The sequence below is a fragment of the Camellia sinensis genome, chromosome 7, assembly GCF_055761805.1.
Source record: "Camellia sinensis isolate YWXY chromosome 7, ASM5576180v1, whole genome shotgun sequence".
Taxonomy (NCBI): domain Eukaryota; kingdom Viridiplantae; phylum Streptophyta; class Magnoliopsida; order Ericales; family Theaceae; genus Camellia; species Camellia sinensis.
The window spans coordinates 183,473,330-183,493,531 of record NC_138967.1 but is presented as its reverse complement, the minus strand read 5'-3'; the positions used below and the strand labels follow the sequence as shown (position 1 = coordinate 183,493,531).

The window sequence follows — 20,202 nt, the reverse complement described above, 5'->3', positions numbered from 1 at the left end:
TTGAAAGTATAAGAATTCAGATCTCATGTATGTAGTCATTTATAAATTGTAGTTGAGTTCAAAAACAACATAGTAGTATCACTAAATACTTTTATTAAAAATGGTCATTGAAGATTGGGCATCTCTTTGCTTAGTTCTTCTAAATTCCCCTTTTAATCACCTTTTTTTTTTACTAAGCGAGATATTAGCATGTTTGTAAAGGTGTTCTAAATAAGTGTATTTTTTGTCTTTTTAGATTAAAAGTTGAGGTTGAAAATATGAATATTTAGGTTAACTTTTTTACTTTTTATGAAAAAAAATGTGTAATAAAAAATTGTAAAAATTGGTTTGTAGGGAAAAATTAGAATTGAGAGTTGTGCAATCGTAATTGTTGACTTTTGATTAATAGTGATTACTTTTTAACTTTTTGAATAACTTTTTGACTTTTTTAAGACTTTCCAAACTTGGCCTAACAATACTAGGTGTTCAACAATTCTCTCTAAACCATTCACGTTAAGCTTACCCCCCCCCCCCAAAAAAGAAGAAAAGATTGAACAGTTTAAGATAATGATTATCATGTTCAAAGAAAGAATAAATTACAAACACACTTTTTGAAATTTACTTAAATTATAAATTATTCTTGTGGATCTAGAAATAAAAAAATAAAAAAAAAAAGATTGAACAGTTTAAGATAATGATTATCATGTTCAAAGAAAGGATAAATTACAAACACACTTTTTGAAATTTACTTAAATTACAAATTATTCTTGTGGATCTAGAAATTACATTATGTCTTTTAAGGTTTTTAATTTCGTAATAAATAAGTCCTTTTATTAATAAATCATCAAGTTAATTAACAATTTTTAATAATGTTAAAATTTTATTTCAATTAATAATTCAGATAATTTTATTTTTGTATAGGTGAACAATTAGAAATTTCACTTTTTTTCATTAATTTTGTTAAATAAAAAATTCTGACAGAGAGATATTTGTAATTTTTCAAACCACATGGGACAATTCATATTTTAAGCAAACCTCAGGGGATGTATTTGTAATTTACCCTAAAAGAAGATTGTCAAATCATATATCAAATCTTAAAAAGCATTACTGTGGGATCTAAGAAGGGTTAGATGTATACAACTTTGCTTTGTATAACGTTTAAGTAACGATGGAGCAACCTTGGTGTTGAAACCCAATCTTATGTCAAATATGCTTATCAATTTGTGACATTTAACTTATCTTAGAATGTTTAATTCTTTACAGGTACTAAAATTCAAACATTCAGAACCACTAATCTAAAGTTTCATGAACTTCTTCACTATCATCTAGTATAATTACACAACATTTATTCAATATATATAATTGACTCTTGAATATAATAAGGGGAACAATATGAGAAAGTAAGATTGAATAATTCAAGATAATGATTACTGTGAGAATGTATTTTCTGAATATCAACACGTGGCAAGGTGACGCCGACGTGTCGGCCGAGGTGCCACGTGTCCAGGTCGTAACGCCGAGGTTGTCTCGGCTGGGCCGAGGTTGCCTCTGAAGATATCAGAATCCGAGATAAGCGGATAATGGATAAGGGGCAAGAATCCCAGAGTAAAGAGAAGACTTTGCTAAAGATAAGGATAAAGCTCTTAAGGAGTTTATCTTTATCTCTTGAGAAATCCAAAGTAAGCACTGAATTGGAGTCCATAGAAGTCAGGCTTCTAGTAGGACTTGGATTGAGTTGGCTCTAAAAGAGAGGCACCCCCGTGGGTCTAAGGTACGCAGTTTTATGCTTAAGTTTGTAAGTTTAGCATTTGATTATCTTTGAGAGATATACTGACTTGATCGTCGGAATGCCCCCGGGTGGAAGAGCCACCGCCGGAGCCTTTTCTTTCTGTTACAGGTTTGCTGAAGCCATCTATTCTGCCGGTGCTCTCCAGCTGATTACTAGGCGGGCAGTGTGGTCAGAAAATTACCCACACAATTTGGCGCCGTCTGTGGGAATCTTAGAAGAATAGATGGCCAGTAACGGACAGAAGGAAAACATTGGAGACGACACTCCTGCTGGGAGTGGCAGACCAATTGACCTTAACGTTGAAGGAGATAACCACAATGCAAAAACTCATGACCAAGGCCACTGTGAAAAGAACGTCGGCCATGAGGGCGATACTTCAAAGAGAACAGACCAAAGCAAGTATTATAACGAAGATAACCTTCAGGTATGGAGGGATAGGTGCCTACGGAGGGATGAGGAAGTAAAAGACTTGGCAAACAAGTTGGCAGACCTTCAGTCGGTCGTCAACTTCATGATGCAAAATAATGTCATACAGCCACCATACCCGCTGCAGGACACACCGATGCCAGCAACCAATGCCCAAAAGGGAGGAAGAAGAACAATCCCCGAAGTCCCTCAGCATACCAGGAGTGGAAGGCACTCTCACCGACCTTCCAGGGAAGGCGGACAAGAGGAGCTGAGACGAGAAGAGTCCCAAAGGACGTATCACTCGAAGGACCCTGAACCCAAAGAACATCGGCATATTCAAGGGCAAGCACTCTGCTTTGACACAACCCAAGGGAAAAGATTGAAACGGACCCACCACGAGGCCGAAAGTAGTGTGCCAAAAAGATTGAAGTCCAGAGATAGCCGAGCTCCAGGTAGGAGTAAAGAAGACTTGAGGGATTACCTCAAAAGGAAGCAACAAAATGTTGAAGCCGAGGTAACTTCCCCAGTTAAACCGAGGACACCATTCTCGGTGGAACTAGACAAATTTGAAGCGCCAAAGAGATTCAGTATGCTGAGGTTCCAAATTTATGATGGTAAGTCAGATCCCAACTTTTATGTTGGACTATACCTGAACTCAATGGCATTATATAGTGGGAACGAGCCGTTGCTCTGCAAAGTATTCCCCTCATCCTTTGGGGAAATTGTATCCGATTGGTTCCATAAACTACCGAAGAGAAGCGTAAAGACGTGGGAAGGCCTGGCCGAGATATTTGTGGCCAGATTTGTGACGAACAAACTACAACCCTTGAGGGTCGACGCCCTGATGGCTTTAAGAATCACCAAGGAAGAAGGCCTTAGGGCCTACGCGAAGAAATACTACGAGGTGTTCAATCGAATACCCGAATGCAACCAAGAAGTGGCGGTCGTGTCTTTCAAGAACGGCCTGAAAGATGACTGCCCACTACGGAAGTCTTTGGCAAAAATATTGCCAAAAAACATGAAAGAACTCATGGCGAGAATCGAGAAGTACACCAGAGCCGAGGAAGATACGTCGGGAAATAAAGAGATGAAGCAGGAGAAGGGAAACGGCTCGCCGAAGCGAAGCCGAGGTAACAACAGGCCGACCAAACAAGAAACGGAATTGAAGGGTAAACAGGCAGTGACAACGGTGTTCCGAATCCCTATCCATAAAATCCTGGATCAAATACGAAACCAAACCTATTTCAGGGCACCGGCAAGAGCACCAGGGGAATTTATGGGAAGAAACGTTGGTAGGCGCTGTGCTTACCACAATGAAGAAGGACACCCAACTCAGGGTTGCAGAGCCTTAAAAGCACACTTAGAAGACCTAGTAAGGCAAGGCCATCTCAGGGACCTCATCGACGAAGCCAGGACAAGAGAAGAACAGGCAAGATTGCCTCAAGCACCAGTGGCCCCGCCTCCCCCAGCACAACAACCACGGGGAGGGGGACCTAGGGTGGTTAATGTAATTCACTCAAAAGTGAACGAAAGCAACATTCGGGGAGAAACCCAAAAAGTAAAACACCTGTAGCATGTGAACCAGGTCGGACATAAAAGACCTCGGCCTGAAGAATGCCAAGGACCGATGATAACCTTGACTGAAGTCGACCTAGAGATGGTCCAGCATCCGCATATTGATGCCTTGGTAGTATCCCTCCAGGTTGGGGAGTGTCAAGTGAAATGCATCCTAATAGATCAAGGCAGCTCTTGCGACATCATGTATGTCAGATGTTACAAGGAGCTGGGCCTTCATCCTGACGACCTAGAACAATCCAGCAACCCGATGGTCAGCTTCAATGGAACGCAGACGTGGCCACTGGGCGCAGCAAGCGTGGAAGTACAAGCTGGCACTAAGAAGATCAAGACAGAATTTGTGGTGATCAACACACCCTCGCCATATAACATCATCTTGGGAAGGCCATGGTTGCATGCAATGGGGGCAATTCCCTCAACATTGCATCAACTACTACGGTTCCCAACAGAGCATGGGATTGAAGAAGTCAGAGGAGATCAACTGCAGGCAAAAAGTTGCTCCATGGCAGCAATGAAGTCTACTTGCAGCATTCGAGAGCCAAAAGAGGCAGAGATTGAAGATGAGGACATGGAGGTCCTAGATGATGTCGGCAAGGAGCCAGCCGAAAAAAGTGAAGAGACACTAAAGAAAATCCTCGTCCAGGAGGGCGACGAAGAGCGCTTCTTTCTTCTCGGCTCAGGCTTAGCCGAAGAAGAGGAAAGAGAACTGGAAGATTTTTTGAGAAGAAACATAGAGGTGTTCTCCTGGACACCTTATGAAATGCCTAGCATTGACCCCGAGGTCACTTGCCACAGACTGAATGTCGACAGGTCGGCAAAACCTGTGATTCAACGAGCCAGAAGACCGACGTTGATGCACGTCGAAGTAGTAGAAGAAGAAGTAGACAGACTTCTGGAGGCCAAGGCCATCCGAGAAGTTCACTACCCGACATGGATGTCCAACACAGTAGTGGTGAAGAAAAAGAACGGCAAATGGAGGGTCTGTGTAGACTTTACCAGCCTCAACAAAGCCTGCCCCAAAGACAGCTTTCCTCTACCCAAGATTAACCAGCTAGTAGATGCTACTTCAGGGCATGAAAGAATGAGTTTTCTAGATGCATATAGGGGGTACCACCAGATTGCCATGTACCCTCCAGACGAGGAGAATGCCGCGTTCATCACCTCTAAAGGCCTGTACTGTTACAAGATAATGCCTTTTGGGTTGAAAAACGTAGCAGCAACTTACTAAAGGTTAGTAATAAAGATATTCAAGCACCTGATTAGAAAAACGGTAGAAGTCTACATCGATGACATGGTTGTGAAGACCAAGGAATCTAAGGGTCATCTTGCCGACCTAAAAGAGGTCTTTGATATACTCAAAACATACCGACTCCGACTCAACACATCAAAGTGCGCGTTTGGAGTTAGATCAGGTAAGTTTTTAGGGTATCTGGTAACAAGAAAGGGCATTAAAGCCAGCCCAGACCAAATCAAGGCCATCCACCCGACGTCGGCAAAACAGGTTCAGATGCTTACTAGAAGGGCCGCAGCCCTAAACAGATTCATCAGCAGAAGCTCAGATAAGTGCAGACCCTTCTTCAACTTGGTGAAAAAAGCCACAGACTTTCTGTGGACATAAGAATGCGAAGCCGCTTTAACTGACCTGAAGAAGTACTTGACCACAACTCCGGTTCTTTCCAATCCAGAACCAGTGGAAGAACTGTTGTACTTGGCAGTTTCAGAACACGCAGTCAGTGCAGTACTAATCCGAGAAGAAAAATGGGAGCAAAAGGTTGTTTACTATATAAGCAAAACCTTGGCCAGCGCAGAAACAAGGTATCTACCACTGGAGAAATTAATGCTAGCCTTAGTAACGGCTTCAAAGAAGTTGAACCATTACTTTCAGGCGCACAAGATTGTGGTCCTAACAGAGCATCCACTGAAGTCCTTGTTACAACAAGGAGACTTAACAGGAAGGATAGCAAGATGGACAGTAGCCCTGGGTCAGTATGACCTGGAGTTCAGGCCGAGAACAGCAATTAAAGGCCAAGTTTTGGCTGACTTCGTGGTAGAATTCACGCCCGAAACCATCAAACATCGGGCTCCGTTGAGCCAGGATGAGCATTGTCCCAGCAAACAAGGAGAATCCCAGCCAAAGGCAAAAGAGCAAAAGAAGGAAAAACTCAGACCCTGCAGCATCTACATCGGCGACTCATTCAGACTGTTTGTCGATGGAAGTTCGAACCGACAAGGAACGGAGGCAGGAGTACTACTGATATCTCCAGATGCAGAAATTATAGAACAGTCCATCCGTTTAGGGTTCAAGGCCTCAAACAACGAAGCAGAATACGAAGCATTAATTGCAGGGCTAAAACTGGCAGCAGCAGCAGAAGCAGATGAGGTAATTGTTTTTTGTGATTCACAACTTATTGTTAACCAGTCAACAGGAGAATTTGCAGCCAGAGACGAAAGGATGTCGGTATACGTAAAAGAGGTCATCAGATTGGCAGCCCTATTTCAGAACTGCCGACTACTCCAAGTTAGCCGAGATGACAACACCCACGCCGACGCGTTGGCTAACCTGGCAAGTTCAATGCAGACTGGAAAAACAAGAACAATTATGATCGACTATATGTCGGGCCCGAGAATAGAACCAGAGAGCACAGGGCAGGAAACAATGTGTGTAGACATGGGGCCAAGCTGGATGGATGCAATTGTTGCATTCCTGAAAGAATGAAAGCTGCCGGAAGATCGTAAGGAGGCACACAAATTCCGATTGAAATTAGCAAGATTCAGTCTGACAGAAGATGGACACCTCTACAGAAGGTCCTTCACTGGACCCCTTTTAAGGTGCGTACACCCTTTGCAGGTTGAAGATTTCCTATATGAAATTCATGAAGGAATTTGTAGAAGCCATGCTGGGGGCAGATCTTTAGCCCACAAGGCCATTACCCAGGGGTATTGGTGGCCCTACGTGCAAAAGGATGCTGAAGCCTACGTGAAAAAGTGTGAACAATGCCAAAGGTTTGCACCTTTGATACATCAACCAGCAGCTGACCTGAACCCAGTATCCAGCTCTTGGCCGTTTGCCCAATGGGGCATGGATCTTGTTGGGCAACTTTCCCAGGCAACTGGGCAGAGAAAATACTTGCTGGTAGCAACAGATTACTTTACGAAGTGGATAGAGGCAGAACCTCTTGCCAAAATCCGAGATGTGGACATCAAGAACTTTATATGGAGAAACATCATCACCAGATTTGGGATTCCAAGAGCAATAGTTGCCGACAACGGAACGCAGTTTGGCAGCAAACTCATCAAGAACTTTTGTGCGAAATTCAAGATCAAGAATTACTTTTCAACACCAAGTTTTTCCCAAAGCAATGGGCAAGCAGAAGCATCCAACAAAGTAATTTTGGATGGAATAAAGAAGAGGCTGCAGGCAGCAAAAGAAAAGTGGGTAGACGAGTTGCCCAACGTACTTTGGGCATATCGGACTACGCCGAGAAGATCAACAGGGGAATCCCCCTTTGCCATGGCTTATGGCACAGAAGCAGTCATCCCATTGGAGATCGGCATCCTAGGGATCAGAACCCAGAGAGTAGAGAATGGCACCAATGACATACTCTTAGCCCGAGATCTGGATCTTTTGGAAGAACAAAGAGAGAAAGCTGTAATTCAGCTCGCAGTATACCAGCAACAGCTTGCCAGAGCTTACAACAAGAAAGTCAATCCAAGAGATTTCCAAGTCAGCGACCTAGTCCTAAAAAAAGTCGTCGGCAACAAGAAGGATCCTAGAGAGGGCAAGCTTGGCCCAAACTGGGAAGGACCCTACAGAATTACTTCGGTATTAGGCAATGGAGCTTATCGGCTTGAAGATAACGAGGGCAAAGCACTGCCAAGACCTTGGAACACTTGTAATTTGAAATTCTTCTATCATTAGATGTGCACTATTTTTGGCCGATGTCATCAATAAAATCTTTTCCCTTTTCTTTAAAACACATATGATTGATAAAGTTACATATTGGTGTTTTTGGAGACATGAATAATGAGAATCCAAGTAGAACTCAGGTTCACATTGGGGGCAAAGAGAAGACAAAGACACTTAATTCACTTGTTAAAATTTGTAGCAATTTACAAGTTGGAGTTAAGCTGATTCCTTATCTTCACTTGTTGAAATTTGTAGCAATTTACAAGTTAAAGTTAAGCTGAGATGGTTCCTTATCTTCACTTGTTGAAATTTGTAGCAATTTACAAGTTGGAGTTAAGCTGATTCCTTATCTTCACTTGTTGAAATTTGTAGCAATTTACAAGTTGAAGTTAAGTTGAGATGGTTCCTTATCTTCACTTGTTGAAATTTGTAGCAATTTACAAGTCGAAATTAAGCCGAGATTATTCCTTATCTTCACTTGTTGAAATTTGTAGCAATTTACAAGTTGAAGTTAAGCCGAGATTACTATTTCTCTTCACTTGTTGAAGTTTGTAGCAATTTACAAGTCGAAGTAAAGCCGAGGTCATAGTTTGCACACTTATAGCAATCTACAGGTTGGCCCAACCAAAGAAGATGCTTAACACTTGTTGAAATTTGTAGTAATTTACAAGATAATGTTAAGCAGACATGTGATCATCTTTTGAAATTCGCAGCAATTTGCAGGTTGAAGTAAAAGCTAAGTATATTGTTTAAACACTTGTTGAAATTTGTAGCAATTTACAAGTAGATCATTTCTTAAACACTTGTTATAACTTGAGAAAAGTTTACAGTATATGATAACACTTGTTGAAATTGGCAGCAATTTACAAGTAGGTTACACTAAGATCACTGTCTAAATACTTGATTAAAACATTGAGAAACGTTCGCAAAGTTAACATTGAATAGTATATGTTTTACACTTGTTGAAATTTATGAAAAGTTTGCAGGTCAGTATCTTGTCGAAGTAAAAGCTTGTAGTTATTATACCCGAGATATGTAACCCCGAGAAGATTGCATAAAGGTGGCAAAATATGAAAGGCATACAAAATATTCTAAGTATAGAACCATGCAGAAGCAAATCAAGAGAAATTAAAAGATTAAAGCATCCATAGAAAAACAGTTACAGTTGTGTACAAAAGAAGGCACTACAGCCTACCAGAAGTAAATTGTTTCGAAATAACAAAGAAAGACACATCGGCCATGAAAGGAAGCTTACATTGTCCAGAAAACAAAACAAAGTACAAGGGTGCAAAAGAAAAGACATGAAAGTTAAGACTTTTCAACATCAGCAACTGGCTGGATCTGAAGCACAGAAGTCTCCTGAAGAGATACCTCGGCTTTCTCATCTGCAGCAATCTCGGCGTCGATCTCGACAAGGGTCTTATCAACGTTCTTGTCGATTTGAGGAATGTCGGATGAACCCTGCTCCGAGGTAGCCCCCTTGATAACTTCATCGCCATCATTATCTTGAGTCAGGTCCAGGACCTGCTCATTCAGAGAAGGAGACTTAGCCCCAACAGCCTCCTTAGATTTTCTTATTAAACCCTCCTCCTCACCCCCCTCCACATCTTCAAACTCAAATTCGGATTCTTCTTCAGGATGACTTGGAGGACGAGGGGGAGGGAATGGTAGAGGGATATCATCAGCCTTGCGCAATGGCGAGTCATCTGGGATGTTGAGCTTTTTGGCAAGGGCCATCCAACCAAGGGAGAAGCCCCTCTTGCATGCCTGCCTAACTTGCAGTTTGTACTCCTCAGTGACGTCGGCCATGCCCTGGGCATAAGCCTTCTCATCAGCTTCTTTGATTTCTACTTCTTTGATGGCCAAAGCCTTCTGATGCTCCTTCTCAGCCTGGGCCGTTTTTGACTCGAACTCCTTCTTTTCAGCCTCGGCAACTTTTCTGATAGCCTCAGCAGACTCCATTTTTTCTTCGGCCATCTGTTGGGCCTTAGTGGCAGCCGGCCTGATCTTCTAGCCTCTTCATCTTTTGTTGAAGACCTTTGTTGATCTTCTGAAGAGCAGAAAACTCCCTCTTCATCTCGGCCATCCTCTCCCGATTCTTGAAAGATTGCATTGAAAATGAATGGGCATGCTGGATGGCCTGAAAGAAAACAGAAGTGTTAGAAAATATTTTAAGTATGAAACAGAAAGAAAGTAGAAAGTTCCAAGCAGGAACACTTACTTGAACGGAGTGTTGGAGCATTAGAGCGTAATTCTCGTACTCACTATACTCAGCATTTTGCTCGAGGTCACCCGGAAGAAGCAACGCCGTGCTGAGGGCAACGCCGACATTTATGTCGTCGGCGCTTTCACTGGACATAATTGGCCTATCTTCCAAAGTAATTTTGGGAGCCCAAGGGACATCCGATTTCTTGGACCCCGAGGTAGTAATTGAGGCCGACCTCGGCTTCTTTGACTGTGTGGACTCAGAGGGTGGGGTTTCAGCAGACCTTTTTGCAGGAGCAGAAGAAGTCTTCTTACTCTCAGCCAGTTTGGAAATAGGCAAAGTGTTCTCAGATTCAACTTGAGTCACTTTGGCCTTTGGCTGAGCCCTTTTTGTTCTTTTTGGCTTTGGTGGGGGCATGGATTGGGTTGGTTCAGCATCAACATCAACTGGGAGGTCGGCTAAGAGATCTACAGCAACAGGCTTCGGGCGACCCATCTCAGCAGTTTTGACAAGTCGTCGCCGACGTTTTCTTTCTGGTATTGGGATTAAGTATGGGGTTGAAGTTGATGGTTGATTGGTTGGGTCAGATGTTGACTCTTGATCTGTTTATGATGTAGAGGCAGTTTGAGTTGTGGCAGTAGGAGGAGAAAGGCTTTCTTTCTTTTTTTTCGGGACGTCGGGTAGAATCGATTTGTATGTGGGAATAAAGTTTAGAAGAAGAGGTGCTTTTCTTTTGTGGACAGGCAAGTCTAGGAGCTTTTTCAGGTCTTTGCTAGGAACGTAAGATTGGCGAAAGTCTTTTGCTGTCTTGCGAACGTCTGCAAGAAGAAACAAACATTAGAAACAGATAAAATATTGAAGACTTGAACAGAAACAACTAAGTATTGACACTAGGCTCTTACCCTTGCCCTCTTTAATTGACCGGGGAAGAGGGTAGAGATGGGCGTCCTCATCTGCACCAAATTCCCAGTTTCCCGAAGCGATAACATAATCATCTCTAGCCCCCTTGTTGGAGTCTAGAAGGTTGGCTACAATTTTGAATTCAGTGCACCTCGGCTTGAGGTACTAGACGAAACCTTTTTCCTTCAGGTTAAGGGGGCACAATGTGTAACAATACTGTATATCGGCTAGGGTGATTCTAACGTTTTCTTGTCTAGCCAAGGCGATGATACCAAAAATCACTCGATAAGAGTTTATGGCAAGTTGCATAGGGTTCAACTTGTAAAAGTGAAGAATTTCGCGAAAGAGAATGTTAAGTGGGAGCCGGAGTCCGCACTCAGTAAAAGCTACTATGAGAAAAGGCATTGAATCATCTGTGGGCATGATGGAGTTGTTATCTTCAGCCAGCCTCAGATGGACATCGGCAGGAATAGAAAACTCCTGCCTAAAGTACTCAAGTTTGGTCGGGGAATCTACCCTATGTCTCCACATACCCATAACGTCGGCCTAAAGTCAGAGGGCTAGGTTTCAGAAAGAAGGTGCTCTTAAGGGGTTATCGGGACCTCGGCGAAACCCTAGGTATATGCTAGTAAGGATTGTTTCAATTTTTTCCTAAGAATTGATAGGTTCTATAGACAAATCCCAAACCTAAATTTATGTAGGCAAAGATTGAAAGCAAAAATTCAAGGCAGAGATCTGGAAAACAACACAGGAAACAAGAAATCAGAGCGCAGTTTCAGAATGAAGAACAGAAGTGGGTTCTCAAAAGCATAAAGAAAACAAGAACTACAGAGCCAAGAACAGTGGCAAAAATGCAATAAAGTGGTGCGACGGTGCGTGTGTTCAAAGATATGGGAAAGGGCCAAATCAAAGAATAAACATATTCAGATGAATGATTCACAAGATAGATATTTGAGCAAAGCAGTAATAATGGGAGGTTCCAGAAACAGTCAAGAATTGAAATGGCAAGGAACAGTTGCTTACCAGAAAAAAATGAAGCCGATGTGAGGACTACCGAAATTAGTCGGTAGTTACAGATGTGGCAGAACGACGAAAGTTCCACCAGGAAGACAAATGCAAAACTTGGAGCTTCAGCAATGGCGGAATCAAAAGAACGAGTTTTAGAGAGAGAAACAGCAAATGCAAAAGTGAAGAGACGGAAAGAAAGGGGGAAATGTTTTTGTCAAAAACCAAAAACGGCGGCAAAAGGTAATCAATGCGCCTAGAGCAGCGCATACGTCAGGCGGCGTATGCAGGAAAAACGTGGTTTATAAGCGCGTCACATACACGGACCAATAAGGTATAGACGCGTAAGAGAAACGGTTGAGAAGTGATGCATGACAGCTTATGCGCGTGGGAAAGTTCACTGGAATTCTTGTTCTCCGAAGAGAACATGTCGGCTTGAAATAAATGATCTCGGCTGAAGAATTTGTAAGCCAATGTATAGAAAGAGATACCGCTATAGGTTCCATCACCTCAGAATGCCGAGGTAATAGAACCTAGGGGCAGTTGTGAGGATGTATTTTCTGAATACCAACACGTGGCAAGGTGATGCCGACATGTCAGCCGAGGTGCCACGTGTCCAGGTCGTAACGCCGAGGTTGTCTCGGCTGGGCCGAGGTTGCCTCCGAAGATATTAGAATCCGAGATAAGCGGATAATGGATAAGGGGCAAGAATCCTAGAGTAAAGAGAAAACTTTGCTAAAGATAAGGATAAAACTCTTAGGGAGTTTATCTTTATCTCTTGAGGAATCCAAAGTAAGCACTGAGTTGGAGTCCATAGAAGTCAGGCTTCTAGTAGGACTTGGATTGAGTTGGCTATAAAAGAGAGGCACCCCCGTGGGTCTAAGGTACGCAGTTTTATACTTAAGCTTGTGAGTTTAGCACTTGATTATCTTTGAGAGATATACTGACTTGATCGTCGGAGTGCCCCCGGGTGGAAAAGCCACCGCCGGAGCCTTTTCTTTCTGTTACAGGTTTGCTAAAGCCATCTATTCTGCCGGTGCTCTCCAGCTGATTACTAGGCGGGCAGTGTGGTCAGAAAATTACCCACACAATTACCATGTTAATGAAATTATCCATGATGTTTTTAAGTATCTTATATCCAATCTAAAAAAGGCGTCATTGTGAGTTTGACAAAAGTTAGATGTATACAATCTTATTGCGTATGCCATCCAGATCACAAAGGAGCAAACTTACCGCTAGGGCCCAATTTTATGTCAAATATGATTATCAATTTGTGACATTTGAACTTAGCATTTTTAAGTCCTTACAGGTGCCAAAATTTTTGATGCACACATCACGGTTCATCTCGGGACTTGCATTCTACACCAACTTTTCATGGAGGTTGTCTTTAGTAGCATTCCCAACACTACTTCTTTAGTCATGCCTGGAATGCTTTATGGCAAATACCTTCTCTACTTGTCTGACAAATCCTTCAAGGAAGCTCTATCTAGGCTCCATCAAGACCGTCTATTCATTCACTCCCGAGAAAAATATAGTTGAAAGACTCTCAGCAATACTCGATAAGACAACCAAGATGGGGATTAAGGAATTGCGAAAGGCCTTGCTGTTGGGAGCACAGGTCTTTCTTTTGCAATCTGGGCTTTCCTTGCTTGGTATGGAAGTCGTTTGGTTATGTACAACGGAGAGAGTGGAGGACAGATCTATACAGCCGGCATTGCATTCCTAATGGGTGGACCGTAAGTGGCTTCTTTTCATCAAACTTTGCTTTCTTGTATTGCTTTTATATTATGTTTAGATCTTGAATTTCTTCGTAATAAAGAAAATGAAAGGAAAATGACATTACTTACACATAGATAGAAGAGGAAAATGATCAAAGTAATGTTTGCATTCAAGATTTTATGAATCACAACAGAAGTTACAAACTCAATAAAAGACTTTGCTACTGGAGATTGAGAAAAAATTTTGGAATTATGTAAAAGGAGATACCAATCAATGAAATGCTAACAAAATGGGACTCAAAGTAAAGAGTTTCAAATGACAAAAATCATGTTAATCACATTAATGAACCTTTAGGGCTATAATTCTTCTACTTCACAATCAAGCAAATTCATAAGAACTTATAATAATCAAACCACTATTTGACTACAAATTCAACCACTACTACTTCAGAAATTGAAAGAACAATAATGCAAACTCACTCACACTGCACATCATCAAATCTAAAAAAGTGGGATTTTAACTAATAAAATACGAACGAAAAGAGTGAACAAAACCATGAATCCTCTTCTTGATCTCAGCAGGGTTAGCACCCACAAGCTTGTCCACCTGAGCTCCTTCCCTCATCAACACAAATGTGGGCATGGCTTTTATCTCCATCCTTGTTGCTACCTCCTATAATTTGTATATATATATATAAATTAAGCACAAAAATACACTCTAAGTTAATTAATTAATATACATAATCAAGTGTAATTGTTTGATAATGTTTAGGGGTGAAAAGCGGTCTATTTGGTATCGCTTTTGTTTTCATCATTTTATTTTCACATTTTATTTTTCATGATTTTGAAAATAAAAAATAATGAAAATCTCAAAACACCTAGGCCCCTTTTGTAACCACTATGTCTACATATATCTACTATTTTTTTCCCCCCAAAATGCTGACAAGTGTCATTATTCAGGTCTTTTCTTTTCTTTTCTTTTCTTTTTATAAATTGTCTCATAAAACACCCATTACTTTTTTAATTGCACATATAGTGCTTATCCTTAGTGTGAGTGTATATATACTTGTTTTGCAAATTGATTTCATTCTTTCCTTCCTCTCCATCCCTTTCGACCATCATCCATCACCATCGCCAGCCACCATCCCTAATCGTTGACCACTACCCCCGGCAACTCCATTTCACTTGCTTTTAAAAAAGTTTTTGAAACTAAACATATTTTTTGTTTAATGTTTTTTGAAAATAAAAAATAATATAATTTTTGTAAACAATACAATAAACATGTTTATTTTTGTATGAATTCAATTTTTTGGTTGTTTTCATTAAATTTTATTAAAAATAGTTCGCTAAAATTTTTAAAAGTTTCCCAAACTCAAAAAACAGAAATGATACAAAGCAAGATACTAGAATTAAGGGTTTTTTTTTTTTTTTTTTTTTTGAACTACTAGAAATTTAGTTGGCCCAACAAATTATAATTGGATGTGAAGATAATGAAGAGATTATTGGTGAAATATACCCATAAATTTTATGTTATTTAATATTTTTAATACTATTACAAGAAGATTACCTTAACTTCATCCACATCCACCACTAGAAACAGAACATCTCGGTAGCTTAATGCCATTTCTTCAAAAAATGGATTCATGGCCACAGATGGCAAGCACCAAGAAGCAGTAAAATGGACTACAATCTGCAATTTACAGAATTACCCTTATTAAAATAAAAATAAAAAATAAATAAAAAATGTGTAGTGAAGTTTATTCGAGTGTAACCTTCTTTTATAATTTATGACCATAAAGGCTTGGAATCTAACTTTTAGCAACCAAAACATAACAATGATATATAGATAGAAAAAAATATTCAAAAAAATTATTTGAAAAGGAGCTGAGAATCTAAATCATGTGGATAAGATTTTACTATAAATGCGGTCTACACCAAGTTTAAATATAAATCATAGATTCAAATTAAAACATATTTTTTTAATACATACCAGTTATGTTACATGAAATAATCAATTAATCCTGGCAAAATAGATTAACTACCATGCATGTTATGGGATCCTCTGTACTCATATCTTCACGTTCCTTTATCCCAAAACACACAATTATTAAATCATGTGAGAATTTTAATGTGTTTTGAAAAAAGGTTCTCGAAACATGATTAGGTATTTTGAGAAAAGGATGACAAAGATTTGAGAACAGAAAATCTTTCTGAATGATGCGTTACATATATGTGTGTGTATGTGAACAAGAATATATAAGTATGTAGCAAAGGAGTATTGGGAGTGTAGAGGGAAGAAGAAGACTTTACAGGGCAGCCTTGGTCTCTCGCTTTAGTTACGAACAAATCCCAAGTTTCTTCAGAGTTCACTTTCACAACCCTTGATTTCTTCAGCTGCTCATGCCCTGCCATTGCTTCTTCTTTGCCTCCTCTTTCTCTCTTATAGAATATGGTCATATATATAGGCAATGTTTGGCCTCATATATGGTTACTGTACTATGGTAGCTCCTAGCTGCTAGCTGTTATTTCTTTCATATTTTTTTATAAAATAATGTTTGTTTAACCGACTGGATTAGTTTTATTAACATTCTTAGAACTGTTATCAATTCTTTTGGATTTTGCTTCCTATTCCGTGTTTGAATTGACCCAAGATTATGCGAAATAATTCATTCAGATTTCTCCTTAATATTTCATTTGTATCCCACCTCCTACTTGGATTCAATAATCTCTCCATCATGGTTTTAAATAACGATATTACAATAAGGGTTATTATCAACGACACGTTATATATTGTTAATTCAGTCTGATCTCTTAAAAAAACATAGTGAAAGAGATGGGAAATGAATGAATTCATTAAGGTAGGACCCTCTCTGATTGCCACATTTTTCTTACATATCATGAAGAGTTTTGCTCTATCCAATTCTATGGTCATGTTAATCATGCACCTTTTTAATATACATATTCTGAGAAATATCTTTCATTTCTAGTTATTCCTTTTTAAGAAAGGATCATACCAACCATTCTCCTTAAAAAAGAAAGGGTTTGTTAATTATTGGTTAAGATTTAAATAATGTCAAAAAAAATTAATTTCAGTATATTATTGACACATATATTAATTTTAACTAATGATCATTGGGCTATGGTTAACATTTTCTAAGAAGAAAAATCTATGAAAACTATAGTGAGACATCTTATTTTATGTATATAATATAAAGAGTAATCATTTACGTATCATTATCTCACAAACAATGCCCTTCGTATACATGATTATATCGTGAGATTCTCATTATGTTGTGCAGCTGTAAATATATTTTAAGACAAACTGATAGAGAGATTTAGTCATAATACAGAACTGTTTGTGACATAATTTTCATGATAGCTAACTTGTGCTAATGTATTATGTGAGGAGGAAAGTGTTGCAACTCTCTCATTTGGATATTCCTCAAATTAAGTGCAACATTCTAAGATTATATATGTTTTTAATGACAAAGTGCTTGATTGAATTAATTGATTAATATATGAATACAGAGGGTTCTGATCCTATGGTTGTGATCATTTTGGCTTTACATGTGCACATAGCAGCAACATGAAGTAATGATGTAGCCCCTTGAGAGAAGAAAGTTTGGGAAAGTACTAGTCATCAATTGATACAATTGCAAGATGGAGATTAACATCATGCCAAGCTCTTACAAGGGCATGGCGTAATCAATTGGTTGTTCACACCTCTTGTTTTTTCTTTTTCTTTTTTTTTTGGTAAGTACTCTTTTTTTTTTTTTACTAATTAAAGTATAAAAATAAATAAATAAATAAATACACACTTTATTTTACCTTCTTTTTTTTTTTTCTTTTTTTTTCATCTTTGTGTTTGAATGGTACCTTCTTTGCATAAAACAGATTCTTCTTCAAGTTGATGGCTCTGTTTGGTAGAGCTGTGGGAAAGTTCTTATAGCTTATAACTATGAACATAAGTTGATTTCTAACTTATAAATTAAGCATCTCCTGCCACACTCAAAGAATAAGCTGATTTCTGACTTCCAAAAAGCTATAAGTTACAAGCTATAAGCTAAACCAAACACATCAAAATAGCTTAAATTAAGCTGAAAGTTGAAATAAGCAGCTTTTAAGCTGCACCAAACAGGCACGATATCCTGCCACACTAAAAAAATAAGCTAATTTCTGACTTCCAAAAAACTATAAGTTACAAGCTATAAGCTAAACCAAATACATCAAAATAGCTTAAATTAAGCTGAAAGCTGAAATAAGCAGCTTTTAAGCTGCACCAAACAGGCACGATATCCAAGATCACCATGCACTTCAATTTGCTTCTTTGCTCTTACCATTGTTTCAAATTAGAAGAGAACACTACTCTTTATTTTATTTATATATTCACAGAAATTATTTAAAAAAATCTCCTAAAGCTCTCCAAATGTAACCTTGGAAGATTTTCGCTACAACAACTATTCTAATAGTTAGTTTGTTAAAATAAATAAAATATGATAAAATTAGTTATAAGATCATTTCCAATGGTTCACCAAATCTAACATCAAATTCAAATTTGATGAAAAAAAGCTATTTTTTGTGCTCCAGTGGTTGCACCAAAACAGTATCAAATTGAGAAAATATCAAACGTTTCACCAAACTGAGGAGGAGTTGCTCCTTTCACCAATTCTAAAAATTTAATTTTTTAAGAAATAAATTCTAAAAATTCAATCCAAACAAACTGCCTAATCTTCTCAAATCCAATGGGCACACGTGTCAATGAGATATGGACTGTAGCCAAAGAGGTTCTTCAGCCATGATCATGATGGTAGGCCAACTCACATGACAAATCACTGATTGATTATTGAGGATTGAGGATTATCCTTGCCATCATCATCAACATCCTAGTCAGAGTTTTGACTAATAAGGATTCTGATTGAGCTGAAACAAAAAACAAGAATAAAACGTGCACACTATAAATAGACTATTGTAATATTTAAAAGTATCTTAACAAGTTCTTATTTTTTAGACTTAAAAATTTTTCTTGATCCTTTGCAAATCCATCTTGAAGATTCACCCCATGGGTCTACATCAATAATTGATACTTCAGTAGAAGAAGACAAAATCCGTAGAAGATAAGGTCTCTCTTCAATTATCAGAGAAATGCACGCCAAGAAACGACAAAAAATTCTGTAAATATTTGTGTCTATAATTATTTACATCTGTCAGTGATAAGGCTTTTCCTTCACGCACTACTTTAATAGAGCAGATGACCCACATCCTGCAACATTAAAGAAAAGTTATGAAAATCCTTACACGTGTCTTTAATAAATTATAGTGTCAAAATTTTATCAAAAATAGAAGATTGAATGATATGCAATGGGGCCTAAAGCAGTACCTGATATCATTATCCTAATATTTTATTGATAAAATTTTATCCATATCTAGAATAGTAATTTAAGGCCAAGTTTGGCATACACAAAATAATTCATCTTTTTATCTCTTTTTCATCGCATCACCTCTCTACTTTTCTGTACATCTTTTCATAAAAAGACAAAAAGTACACTTATTTAGATCATGCCAAACAACCCTTAAGTCAAAATCTATACATTTATGGCATAGAAATTGTTGTAAAAGTCTATGGCCTAAACTAGAGTAGTCTTTTAGACTTTTAAGTCCAAACTTTTGACATAGAGTTTTTCTTTGGATTGTTTGTAATCTTTGGACTTGTATGTATCTATCAACCATGTGTACAAATTGGCATTCATGCCAACGGAAGAAGTAGAATAAAAAAATTTTCCCTTTGCTCCACTTTGTAAAAACTTCCAACCCCTCTCAAAAATTCTAAGTGTTCCAAGTCTTTCAGAAAGTCAGAGTCTGTAACATAATCTCTGTAAGTATACTACTTATTAATATGAAGTGTGAGTAGTCTCCCTTTTTCCTTAAATATTTCAAAAGGGTAACCCTTCTATTCTAAAAATTTATTTTCTTTTTGGAAAAACTAAATTTATGGAATGCTTGTTTGCTCATTAATATTACATGTTTTGCACCTTCGTAGTATCTGTTGTTTTCTATTTTATTGCTAAGTGACCTTAGCTGAAGAGCCCGTGTGAGCCGTGGTTAGGCGTTTGAGGACAAATTGTAGGCAGAAGGGGAAAGGTAAAAAATAGAAAATAAAAATATACTATGTTGAACGAAACTTAGCTTCAAGGTGGGAGTACATGTAATGAAAACAAACATTGCCTAAAAATAGTTTTGCCCAAGAAAAAGAATTTTAGAATAAAAGGAGAGCAACCTGAGTAAAAATATTAAGGAAATATTGTTCATAAAAGGAATTTACAAATCAAAATTTTATGGCCTTAGAAGAAAAACTTAGGATTAAAATCAAAATTAGTACTGAACTTATACAAGAGTTAGAAGACCAAAAATTAAGATATCAATTTCTCTTATCATTAGCTTCTGGCAGATTCCTAGAAAATTACGGTCTAAAAATTTCTCAAATAAATAGACAGATAACTGTAAAACAAGAAGCATTAAAGCTAGCCATACAACAGCTTGAAGACTTATTAGCATAACTGTAGAATTAATTAGATAATTCTCAGCCCTATTTCAAAATAGTGGTAGACCACTAACTCATCCCCAAAAAAATTGGTATCAGAGCAGTGTTCGGTTTTAGGACAGTTTAAGTTAGTTTATGCATTTTGCCTATGGAAATAGAGTAGTTTTTATTTTTGGA

The 20,202-nt window shown here is 38.6% G+C and overlaps 2 protein-coding genes across 2 annotated transcripts; both read right to left on the bottom strand.

Moving 5' to 3' along the window:
* Positions 1-8,784: 8,784 nt before the first annotated feature.
* Positions 8,785-13,281, bottom strand: LOC145795495 (uncharacterized). Its single transcript, XM_082880090.1, has 2 exons — positions 9,880-13,281; positions 8,785-9,798 (listed from the first exon to the last, which is right to left on the bottom strand). Exon 2 carries the CDS (start codon positions 9,633-9,635, stop codon positions 8,967-8,969), a length of 669 nt encoding a protein of 222 aa, XP_082736216.1. The 5' UTR covers positions 9,636-9,798; positions 9,880-13,281; the 3' UTR covers positions 8,785-8,966.
* Positions 13,282-13,804: 523 nt separating this feature from the next.
* Positions 13,805-16,272, bottom strand: LOC114293453 (thioredoxin-like protein CXXS1). The gene is made up of 3 exons (XM_082880091.1): positions 15,798-16,272; positions 15,055-15,177; positions 13,805-14,160 (listed from the first exon to the last, which is right to left on the bottom strand). Exons 1-3 carry the CDS (start codon positions 15,942-15,944, stop codon positions 14,005-14,007), a joined length of 426 nt encoding a protein of 141 aa, XP_082736217.1. The 5' UTR covers positions 15,945-16,272; the 3' UTR covers positions 13,805-14,004.
* Between the last annotated feature and the right edge of the window lie 3,930 nt (positions 16,273-20,202).

Coding starts and splice junctions, on each gene's coding strand:
- LOC145795495 (XM_082880090.1), bottom strand. CDS start 9,635: ATGGCCGAAGAAAAAATGGAGTCTGCTGAGGCTATCAGAAAAGTTGCC.
- LOC114293453 (XM_082880091.1), bottom strand. CDS start 15,944: ATGACCATATTCTATAAGAGAGAAAGAGGAGGCAAAGAAGAAGCAATG. Junction 15,178..15,797: donor CGAGAGACCAAGGCTGCCCT/GTAAAGTCTTCT, acceptor TGTAAATTGCAG/ATTGTAGTCCATTTTACTGC. Junction 14,161..15,054: donor TGGATGTGGATGAAGTTAAG/GTAATCTTCTTG, acceptor TACAAATTATAG/GAGGTAGCAACAAGGATGGA.